The 11385-nt window shown below is 31.7% G+C and overlaps 1 protein-coding gene and 1 long non-coding RNA gene across 2 annotated transcripts; both read right to left on the bottom strand.

The window, feature by feature from the left end:
• Positions 1 to 601: 601 nt before the first annotated feature.
• LOC124454442 lies at positions 602 to 976 on the bottom strand. Its single transcript, XR_006951453.1, has 3 exons — positions 862 to 976; positions 724 to 755; positions 602 to 628 (listed from the first exon to the last, which is right to left on the bottom strand). It is a non-coding gene; the product is annotated as an uncharacterized LOC124454442 (long non-coding RNA).
• Positions 977 to 3151: 2175 nt separating this feature from the next.
• LOC124454612 lies at positions 3152 to 10475 on the bottom strand. The gene is made up of 10 exons (XM_047005396.1): positions 10143 to 10475; positions 8525 to 8594; positions 7965 to 8096; positions 7681 to 7763; positions 7249 to 7326; positions 6368 to 6443; positions 5832 to 5906; positions 5229 to 5309; positions 4517 to 4644; positions 3152 to 4157 (listed from the first exon to the last, which is right to left on the bottom strand). The coding sequence occupies exons 1-9, from the start codon at positions 10275 to 10277 to the stop codon at positions 4523 to 4525; spliced, it is 852 nt and encodes a 283-aa protein (XP_046861352.1). The 5' UTR covers positions 10278 to 10475; the 3' UTR covers positions 3152 to 4157; positions 4517 to 4522.
• Positions 10476 to 11385: the final 910 nt, after the last annotated feature.

The raw sequence follows: 11385 nt of genomic DNA, 5'->3' as shown, positions 1-11385 counted from the left end.
CCGCATAGTTCATAATATTTCTAAAGTTTTAGTGAGCTTGATCAAAATAATGTTGTAAGTGAAACACCCAAAGTTCAGGTGAACTGTATGGAGCGTTTTAGATATACTACGATAAACTATACACAGACATATAAAACTTATTAATGCTAAGACAATTTGAATGTATAAAACAATACTTATAAATCGCTAGACAAGAAAAAATTATTTGAAAGACGAACACTGCGGAAACGCGAATGAACAACACAATACAGTAGAAAAAACGCCACAAAAATTTCAATAAACAAAAAATAAAGTTTAAGAAAGAACCTTCGCACACATCTCCCAGAAGCGTTGAATTTTCCTATTTGTGCAACCTCACGACGATTTTTTCGACAGATAAGCCCACAGTCACATTTTCCATTTATGTCAAATGGACCACCACATTTCTCGCCTTTTATCTTTGCACATACAGCACAACACCCACAAACATTTGCTGTAAGGCCACCTTTACATTTTAGCTCCGGAATGGTTCGACATCTCACTAATTTAGGGTCACATTTTAGACAACTGAGGGAATGCGCACATGGAATGACTATTAGTACCACGAGAACAACTAGAACAAGGGATTTCATTTTGAAGATTTATATATCTGTAAAATATAACGTACATACACGCATAAATATGAATACATGGCACTCATAAGTTGTTAATTATGGTGTATGTGTATTTTGTTTGGATGCTTACCTCTCTTTGCTGTACTTGTTTATCCTTCGTAGCTTATAAATGAAATAAGAAAATTACAGTTTGATTTCAATAACGCAGAACTAGCGGAATAGAAGCTGTTACAACTCACATTAATACCTACAACTTGAAAAGCAATACCTTTTATATATAGCTTCGCTTATCATCCCACGCAGTCCCACTTGAGAGGGAAAAATTAACATGGAAATGTCGACATTCTTTGACAGTGAACGACTAGAAGTGCTGCGTAGGAAATGTTTCCTGAGCACTTCTTGTTTTTAATATTGTACTGGCTGATTGCTTTGTATGAAATTAAATAAAAAATGTTAATTATCAGAAGTGTTTTCTTTCGAGTAATTTCTATTTAAACACGAAAAATTGAAAATGTTCACAATTTTGCCATTTTTATATGAATGAAGGTTTATAGAATTGTTACAATTTATTATTTTGTTACAAAATGTTATATTAAATGTTTAATGTAGTTCACATCAGTCCCGATCTTTTACTCCTACATACAATGTAAATTTTTCATAAAAACTGTTATTCATTTCTTTAGAAATTATTTCCATTTAATTGAGCACAGAATTATTTGCATTGTAGGAACAAAACACAGGTTGGCTTTATTATTACATCACACAAAACGAAAAGTCTTTGTGTATATAAAATAATCATGAAATTAAACATAATGAATTTCAATGGAGAGCTTTTTTAATTACGTTTCCTTCTATTTTTCTATCGCTGCCTCTAAGATTCATGAGCTATCACTGGCATTTTAAGTGACAATGTTGTTTATGTTATTTTAATTATATCGTTTCAACGTGTTATAGCTCTTTCATAACAAATGTTCCCGCCTTTCTTCTATTTGTTGTGGATACTTACAATATTTTTGACATGAAAGAAGCAGTGCTGTAGACGTGAGGGGGCGCTTGGGGGAGGAGCCCCCTTCTACCTTTGAAATGGGTAATTTTGAAAGGGCACTATTGACAAAAACGTCAAGAGAGCCCCCTGATAAATTTAGTTCTACAGCACTGGAAAGAAGTTATGATATCTGTACCATATTAAGACATCGCTAAATTCAGAACATTTGTTAATTTTCTGATTTCTGTTATTTCTCATTCATTGCATTAATCTATTATATGTAAACAGATTCTCAAGAAACATTTGAAATTGGAAAAAGCTTAAAATTATTTCCACACGTTTTTTGTTGTAATAAAAATAATTTATAAATTATAGGAATAAAACAAAAGTGTGACTTAAGTTGTCGTGGTAATAATGTTTTTAACTTAGGAATGTTTAAAATTTTGATGACCTTCAATATAATTGTATGACGCCGATACGTTTTATTTTCAACCTCCCAATGATATATTGCATAGACAAAAAAAAGTCACAAGGTTGTACTCTAACTTCAATTGTTGATATGTTTCGAAAGCATTCTTTTTTTATGACATAACTACGATTTATTACTGTTTGTAAACCACCCATAAAAACGAGAATGCTACCAAAGCTTATCCTAAGTTGAAAACTGAAGACTGAGGGCATTTAGATGTACTTGTTTCAAAGATTTTTTCTGCAGGGACCAGTAACGTGCCTTAAAAGTATTCAAGAATACAAAGGAGAAAGTTAACATGTCATTTTACAGCTCTAGAACTTTGAAATAGGAGCAAATTGCATCTCTGCATACATAGTATTCGAAATTGCAAGAATGACTATAGTGAGTTTGCGTTGTGATTTGTAGATATTTACACTTTCCTTTGACGTCTTTATGCAAAATGAGTCTCGATCAATTTTCACAACTTTTGTAAGGCATGTACATGCACTACTTAACATGATGATTTTCCTACATTTGACCAAATACTTCACTCACAAATTTAGTCGTGAAACATTCATGTGCACGTTGAAGTTGCTCGTGCGTTTCATCATCCTTATTTTGCATTGAAGAACATCGATCATTGTTAATGGCCGAAAAATTTTGAGTTCAGTTCCCAAGAGTTGTAATAGAAACTAATAGAAACGCAATTCTATTATCAAACTCAATTAATTTCTATTAGTTTTTAGAACTCTTGGGTTTCAGTTTAACTTCTCAAGGCAATATTTAGATTTGTTACCGCCACAAAGTCTTTGTTTTTATCATTACTTTACTGCCGGTGTAGAAATTACTGTAAATAATCAAGGAAGTTTCCTGATTACATGGCAATGATGACAGTCTGTGTGTAGCAGTTTGGGACTTTAATGCCTTTCTTCCAGGTATCATAGCTGCTTGAAGCACATTGTTGACTTATATATGACTAATGACTTTGCCTTGTTGTTTCATAATGAAGTAGTTAAACAAGGGGTTTCTTATAAAACTATACAAATCGTGATCGCTATTATTTTTACTGGGAAAAAATCATGGCAAAATGTGAAGCAGACGTCATGTAAGAATTACATTCAATAACAGTATAAATGTGTTATATAATCATAAATATTCGAGATTACAGCTAATTGCATTGAGAAAAATCATGGCAACACACTGTTTTATATAGTTACAATACCAATGAAAAATGTTTTATATATTTAACGCTTTATATAGTTATGCATTATGTTTTATAACATGTTTTATATAGTTACAATACCAATAAAAAAACACATGAAAAACTGTTATACCATACATGAAACATAAAGTAAGCAAAGTATCTCAAAAAATTAGCAAATATATATACATTGTTTGATTTAATGTCAAGATAGCTTTGCAATTGACTATTTACGTTATTTACTTCTGTAAAAAGCTTAATCAAGTATAATCACATATTTACATTCAATGTAGCAAGTGAAAACGATGGTGGCAACTGCCATGATCATGAAGTAAAATGTTTTAGTCATAAAGTAAATTTGTTTGTAATTGTTAGCGATAAAGCTATATAACGATCATAACTTCAGAGAAATCAAAATTCATGATCACAAATTTTATTCTTTTCATTTCAAAACTTCAATTTCATTTGCTTATTTGCCATGAGATTTCAAGAACTGTAAGATGTTCACATCCACACCATTTCTTTTCTGATAATTATAAAGCGATAAATTCGACATCCAATGAGGCAAATCTTCTGACTTGACATCTATTAAAATTCCAATAATTTTTTTTGACTTAAAGCGCTCCGAAATAACTATATCTCGTATTAGACGGATTTCACTGCAGACTTGTCGGTTGCTGTTGGACATGTATTCATCTTTTGTGTCTTCTTTTTGATGAAGCATGCATATCTTTAAATATTTTGGAGTGACAATCATAATTGTCTTCTCAGCCTTGGCTAGCTGTTGATCGCTCCATAGAGTGTGATTGTACTTGATGTAACAAAATTTGTCAATCACAACACCAATATCATGCTTTTCTAGCCATTTTGCAATAGTGATTGCTTCTTCTTCATCTTCCGGATGGTACGAAAGGAAATTTGAGCCATCTACAAAATAAATGCTTAAATAAGAGAACTTGTGGTGAAATGATAAATATTTGACTGCACAATAAATAACTTTGACGAACGAAATAGCCTTTTGTATTATACTATACTAAGATGGTTAATTTGTTTTACAAAAAAAGAGCTGCTATAGGATATTATAATCTAAAACCCAAATACGACACACATGACACATCAAAATTAAAAAGATGGAAACATAAATTAATAATTGAAAGAATTTTTTTGGTATCGTGCGAGTATCCAAAGTATCTTTTCAAATCTTCCACAGGTATGTTACATTCTGAAAACTTGAACTTTTTGATCTTACTTTTTGGTTTAAAATTTTTTAAGCCTGAACAATTTACCTCCTGCTAAAGACAAGAAAATGGTTTCTTCTTGTGGTACAAAACAACGGCGATGACAAGAATGAGAAGCGAAACAAATGTCATCACGATAGAGAAGATTACTTTATTCACCACTGGTTTTTTGGAACCTGAAGTAAATATATTTACAGTTAGACAATTTGCATAATTTATTCAACAATTTTTGCATAGATTTGGGCTATAGAAAAAGTTAAAGCTAATTTTGTGATTTTATTTCGTATAATATGCGGTATCAAGCTCTCAATGTTTTGAGATTCTCCTAAAATAAGAAAAGTTGAAACGCATTGCGTACTTACGAGCTGCAGGGCGATCGCTGGAACGTTAATTTGGGAAGGGTGTGTTTATTCTTATATTAAGTTGAGTCAGACTGATTTTTTTGAAACAGAATTGGCTTGAAGTCCTTGTCAAATGACCTTAATCATTAGGAATGTGCTATTGCAGTTAACAATGCCATGCAAGATGTTTTTCACATGTTTTATAAAATTTAAAAACTAATTTTTCTGCTTGTTGTTAATTTGCATTAATCAAAGTCAATCTTTAACAAATTAACACAGAAAACATCCTAGTCTTGCTGCTAACAGCGAATACGTTTTGTTAGTCCAAATGTGTTTTTACAACATTCTGAATTTTGACCGTAAACGAGCTTATCCTTTCTACCTACAATCTCATTATTAAGGAATAAAAAGCAGCTTACGATATATTAACTGCTTATTATTGTCTACGTTCGTTGAAAGTGTTGCTTCACTGCTCATCTTTGGCTTATCTGTGGTCATGCCTGAAAGAAAAAGACCTGTATAATACCATTTTAATCCCAGGTCTGTGGATATTTATAAAATAACGGCCTGTCGGTTACAGTAGCTGACACTTATTGGCAGTTATTGACTGTTACACTTATTGACTGATTTACGATTCTCATATATACAAACATTTAACAGTTTAAACCATTCACTTTATCAACAAGTGATCTCAGGATAGTTAAAAGTTTAACAAAAAACACTGCTTTTTTACTAGTGATTTGCATGAACCTTAAAATATTTCATACATTTGTTTCATTCATTTCTCCATTAACTCCAATTTAACTTTGGTTCATTTATCAACAAGCGAACATCCATTGATTTCATGGCAAATAAAAACCTTTTTTATAAAATCTTTCAAAAGTTATAGTCGTGAAAAATAGCAACTTGCTGTCTTGCTGTTCATAGTTTGTCAATAAGCAGTGTTGTTCTCATACTAATTTTTCTTCACATAACAAACCGGCAATGTTGCCAAGCAACTTTGCTGTGAAAACAAATGTTACCTGTTCTGCTTAAATCTTCAGAAATAATAGTCGATTGCTCGTAAGTTGTATCGTGTGTAGTTGTGAACTTTTTTTCTACAAAAAATGATAGCAAAATTATTAAATACCAAAATATTTTCTAATTATTAGATTGATTATCATATATTATAAAAGATAGAACGCGAGCAATATTATCATCAGACAGATCTGCATTATTTGGTGACGAAGATTAACTCATCGATAATGAAATAGGGTCTACACTTCATTTGAAACCCATAAACTTCTAAAATACAAACTATGAACAACCGGATGATTTAATATTCGCAAAATAAATAACCAACATCAGTAATTAACAGTTGATAAACGAAAAATGGAACTTTTGTTCACCAGATTTTAATCTTGATTAGAATCTATTAGTAAATATATAAAGGCCAAGTAGAGAAAGGACTTAAAAAAAGATAGTGTTGAAAAAAAATTAGTGAAACGAAAACATTTGAAATAAATTTTTTTTGTGCACACCATTTATGTTTTTGCCAAAAAAGCAATCTCGAACTTACCAAGACATGACTTTTTTACATTTAAAACACGATTTTCATATACACTCGTTACATTTGCAAGGGGAAGTGCAAACACCTAATGAGAACAAAAACATTCAATTTTTTTCAAACAATGACTGATAGAGTTCTTTTACAAATTCTAACGTAAACCCAAGATATAATGAAATGTAAATAGGATGTAACCATCTTTTGATGACATTAGACAAAAATTCAGATCATGCTAACTTTTGGGAAAGAAGCTATTCAAATCTTCCAGAACTTTTTTACGTAGGACTAGCAAATACATCATTAGGAAAGTATTTAACGTATCCTTGGTGGGCAAGGCAAATCTCATTCAACATGGCGAAATTTCCATTGTTCTCTCACTCCCAGGAAAATGGCTGCACATCATCTATACTTTAATATTGAATATTTATTATAAATACTATACTTTCACAGCTCTTCTTTAGCAAAGTTTAAGCAACAGAAATTAGTCACGGAAGTAAGATTTAAATAATTTAATGCAAATTAAATATTTTGCATCAATATTTCAATTCAATATTCAAAGTAAAAACACATCAATACTTCAGCTAAAGAAAAATGTTTCAAGGTGAGCAACATTGAAACAAATTATCAAGATCAATCATAAACGTAAACCATAAAGATATTTTTTAGCTTTTATCCTTTATTTGCTTAGAATTGTCACTAGTCAGACAACACGGAGGTATTTGGCATTGGCGAACTCTTATCGGCTAATTTCATGATTAACAAAAAATGCTTCGTAAGATTTTGGCCGTTTCTCCATGAAGGCATTTAATAACGAGACTCACAAGAGATCATTTGATCAGTTGATAAACTCTGAAATACGTTACTTTCACAGATAAAAATAATGATGATCTTACTATAAAATATAAACTGTCGTCTCCTTCTTCATTTTGTCCCCACTCTTTTGTTGAGTCTATTGTATAAGTTGTTATGTTCTAAAATACAAAAGTTATATCAATGGTCAAATAATGTCATAGTACGGTGAATGAAGTTTTCATTTGTTCAGTGTAATCTCTTTATGCTATATTTATCAGGAAATCAGTTGAGGAGACTTGATATTTTAACATCATGAAATGAAAATTTCTTCTGCAATGAAAACTCATTTGAAAATTGTCATACAAAGCAAATGGTAACTCCCAAAATCAAAAAATCTTTGTTACTTATTTTGTTTTCATTTTATTACGAGAAATTTTAATTTTTTCAGTTATATACAGTTATCTTATCAATTATTTAGTACAACTTATTATCTGTTGCCATCATGCACATACATTACCAATCATTCAGTGTACCTCATTATCAATAATTGCACATAAGTCGTCTTCTTCATAATTTTGCCATCTTACTACGTAACCAACGCAATCATCCATTCCAGCTAAAAATAACTACAATCATTTATAATGTTTCTGCAATTCATGTGCACTTTAAAGTTTTATTTGTGCAGAACAATTTTTTAAATATTGTGATTAAAAAGTTAATACGATTGCTTTATGTGCGCTATCATTAAGATGCCAATAGTCAATGCATCTATTTTAATTTTCATCTTCATGTACTATTTCCCCATGCTAACCCATACCCTGAGATTTTGGTTTTTTCCATTTGATAACTGCTGACCACCAATCACCATCTTTAGTACAATTCAACGTCACATTGAGACCATGTTTCTCGATTTTAAATCCTTTTCCTGATACTTTGTGTTTATAGCAATCTGAAATGGTTTGTAAATTCTTAAAATGTTCGTTTTAGGTTTTTCCACCTCACTTACGATTTTTTAGCTACTCTTTATTTTGAAAAAAGATAAGTCTTTCATTAAAATAATCAAGGGTAGCATATATTCCATTGTGTTAGCATCATCGAAATGGTTAGCATTGAATAGATGGTTCACTCCTTCTTTGTAGCTGTTTTTCATTTGCAGACAAGCGCTCTTCCGGCGAGCCGCCATACATAAGGGACGTCGCCTCTGTTAAATCATGATTTTGTCTCACACGGGGAGTTTGATGCAAAGATTAATCAATCAGAATCATAAACATAAAAAAATTGAGGTGAAATTTTAAGCATATTGAAATTAGTCTTTCGCTGCCCTTGTGGAATAATCACAAAAAAAACACATTAAAATTTTAATATCCTTATACTTACAATCCATGGAAAAGTCTGTCGAACGAGACAAGCGTTTTTTACTGTGTAAAGTATTCGTCTTTGTCGTATACTATAAAAACAGCAAAAAACGCTTTCTAGTAGCTACAAGATGCCCAAGAACATTTTTTCCTTCTTTTCGTATACTTTGGGACACAATTTGAATTTATATAACGTATGGGGAGGCTATCATTTATTTTTTTTAAAGTCTATTCCTTTTAATTTTTCAGTTTTACTTGCAAATGCACCTGAAAATAAACATGTCATACTTTGTTATATACCAGAACAACTAGAACAACTTGGAAAAGAAAATTCCCTAGCGAACTATTTAACTAAATGAATCAAACAAGGAACATGACAATACTTTCGTGAAACTAAAGGATGTAGTGTAAAATGCGGACAACACTTTAAAGTGTATGTTTTCTCAAGATATTTAAACGTCATGCATTTCGTCAGTCAGGTCTGTCTGTACGTAAATTTATGATTTTCTTTCGTTCGTCTTGTGCATCTAATCTTTACGACCTGTCAATGTGTATTTGTTTTTAGCCTAGACTAAAGCCAGCTAAAGCCTTGAAGTTTCTTTTCAAGATTAACGCGCGTGATGTATTACTGTACGTTTTAGTGCCGTGTCGCCAAATCATAACGATGCAGTTATCGCTATAGCAAAATTCCATGCTGAATCGAGCATGGAATTTTGCTATAGGGCGAGGGGTAGGACTGGACTCTATTTTTGCTCTTCCGGCCAAAATAAGTTTCGCGAATAGCGAACTGCTCGCGACCCACCTCCTGAGTCATTCAGCAAGCTTGTTTCTGAGCTCAATTATGCAGCTCGATTCCTGATTCCTTTGTCAATTTTTCTAGACTTGATTTTATTGTTATCGTAATGTTCATATAGGTTTGATTTTAGACGACACATGAATTAAACTCGTAATGCGAGAGCAAAAAAATTACGATTTGAATTTAATCAATTAAAATGCTGTTCAATGTTTAAGATGTCGTCACTTCCTTATTTCTAGTACATTGTTGGTGTGCAAATGGAAGCCCATAACGTGCTTCATTCATTCATCAAATAATTTTGACGGAGAAGTTAAGAGTTTTGCCATAGTAAAAAAATTTATATAGCGATTTGCGCTGTTGGTGAAGTTTCAGGGCATTTCCAATGAAATGCGACATAGACCAAAGCAATGTAAACATTTTGAAAGTAAGTTCCGCCATCATACATTTCCCCAACTATATGGTATGAACGTAGTGAAAATCAACTGTTGCCAGTTGTTATCTGAATCCCTGTTAGACTAGAGTTGCATTTTTCATCCGGAAAATATCATAAGCATTCAAAGCAGGTTCTTATTATTTAGAAACCTTTAATAACAGGCATCTAATCCCAGTTTATCTTAAATATTCACAGTAAAGCAAGAAGATTAAAGATGGGAGGCGATGTAATCAATAAATCAGTTCTTCAAACCGAACTGGTAAACTTTAAAGCCTCGTGTTAAAAAGCATATATTATATTGATGAAAAATAGTTTGCACAACAGTGGATGTTAAAATGTATTCAACATGCCGATTAACCATCAAGAAACTCACTCAGTAGAAGTTTGATAATCTAAAAGAAAAGCTCTTACCTTTTGGTTTATGAAGCTCCGCAAACGAGATATCTTGTCATTATTTTGTGCTTTGGATGTTTGCATCATCAGTTGATGAAACAAAGAGCAAATGATAAACACGTAGATTACATGAAACATATGTTCTTTAGACATCGCGATTTGTTTATGTTCGTTTCGCAAACAACAATTTTGAATCTTTAATATATCGCATGAAATACTCTAGCTGTCTATTGCCCTTTTTAAGCATCTGTCGAAGACAATAAAACTCTTATCGCGGTTTTCAGTTCAACCACTCTTCAATTGTATTCATGCAAATACTTCATTTATATTTGTATACATACAAACTACGAAGGAAAGGTATTATGTTACAGAAATGACAAAGATGAAAAGTCATTTGACAACGCATTTGAAGTGGCCAAAATTAACGCATATTTATTATTGTTTTTGTAGTGCTTCAGACTTCAGACGACGCACAAGACGCCGTCCAATGAAGAAGTTTGTCTGATATATGCCTTAATGAAAATTCGACTTTGAAGTGATATCATTTGTCAAAGCCTCAAAGTCTTTAAATTGATAAATTATCAATTCCCTGATTCGCACGTTGAATGATGAATTTTACGATAAGAAAGTCTATTAAAGTGTAACAGAATAAGATAGCATTTGAAATTAAAAAAGCCTAATGTTTAGAATTCAAATAGATATTGCAAACAAAGCGGGGAGATTTATAACTAGAAGATGATATAAATATAATGAAATATTTAGCAAAATTTTCAAATGACAATATTGCATATATATGTAGTCTTTATTATGCAAGTACTAATTTAAATTACTGCATTGTTCTGCAATATTCACAGGCTTTAAGAATAAAATGTACCAAAAAAACTCTTCATACGTTGTATCTTGTTATCTTGTACTTTCATAAGTGATAAGGGATGATCAATTGAGTGAGGGGTGCAAGTGTGGTGTGTGAGGTACATTGGGAGGAGGGAGGGGGGGGGGAGAAAAAAATCAGACTTGTTCTTGGTCAACATCATAAAATTGTTATCTCACAAGAAAACTTCCTTAAGTCAATATTTATATAATTTATGCATAAAAGATGATATATCAAAATAATTTCTCAGCTCTCCAGCATGCGATAAATAATAAATAAACTTACGAATAAATAATCTAACAGAAATAATTTTCAGGATTAATTGTTCTTACTACCTTGACATATAGATACAGTCATGGTTATTCAGACGATCATTGTTGTTTTTATTGA

Source organism: Xenia sp. Carnegie-2017, unplaced genomic scaffold (assembly GCF_021976095.1).
Source record: "Xenia sp. Carnegie-2017 unplaced genomic scaffold, XeniaSp_v1 HiC_scaffold_3, whole genome shotgun sequence".
NCBI classification, from domain to species: domain Eukaryota; kingdom Metazoa; phylum Cnidaria; class Anthozoa; order Malacalcyonacea; family Xeniidae; genus Xenia; species Xenia sp. Carnegie-2017.
Note: the sequence above shows the minus strand (reverse complement) of the source record. Positions and strands in the feature narration are given on the sequence as shown.

Coding starts and splice junctions, on each gene's coding strand:
- LOC124454612 (XM_047005396.1), bottom strand. CDS start 10,277: ATGTCTAAAGAACATATGTTTCATGTAATCTACGTGTTTATCATTTGC. Junction 8,595..10,142: donor GGAGCTTCATAAACCAAAAG/GTAAGAGCTTTT, acceptor CTGTTTTTATAG/TATACGACAAAGACGAATAC. Junction 4,645..5,228: donor TAATAAGCAGTTAATATATC/GTAAGCTGCTTT, acceptor TATTTACTTCAG/GTTCCAAAAAACCAGTGGTG.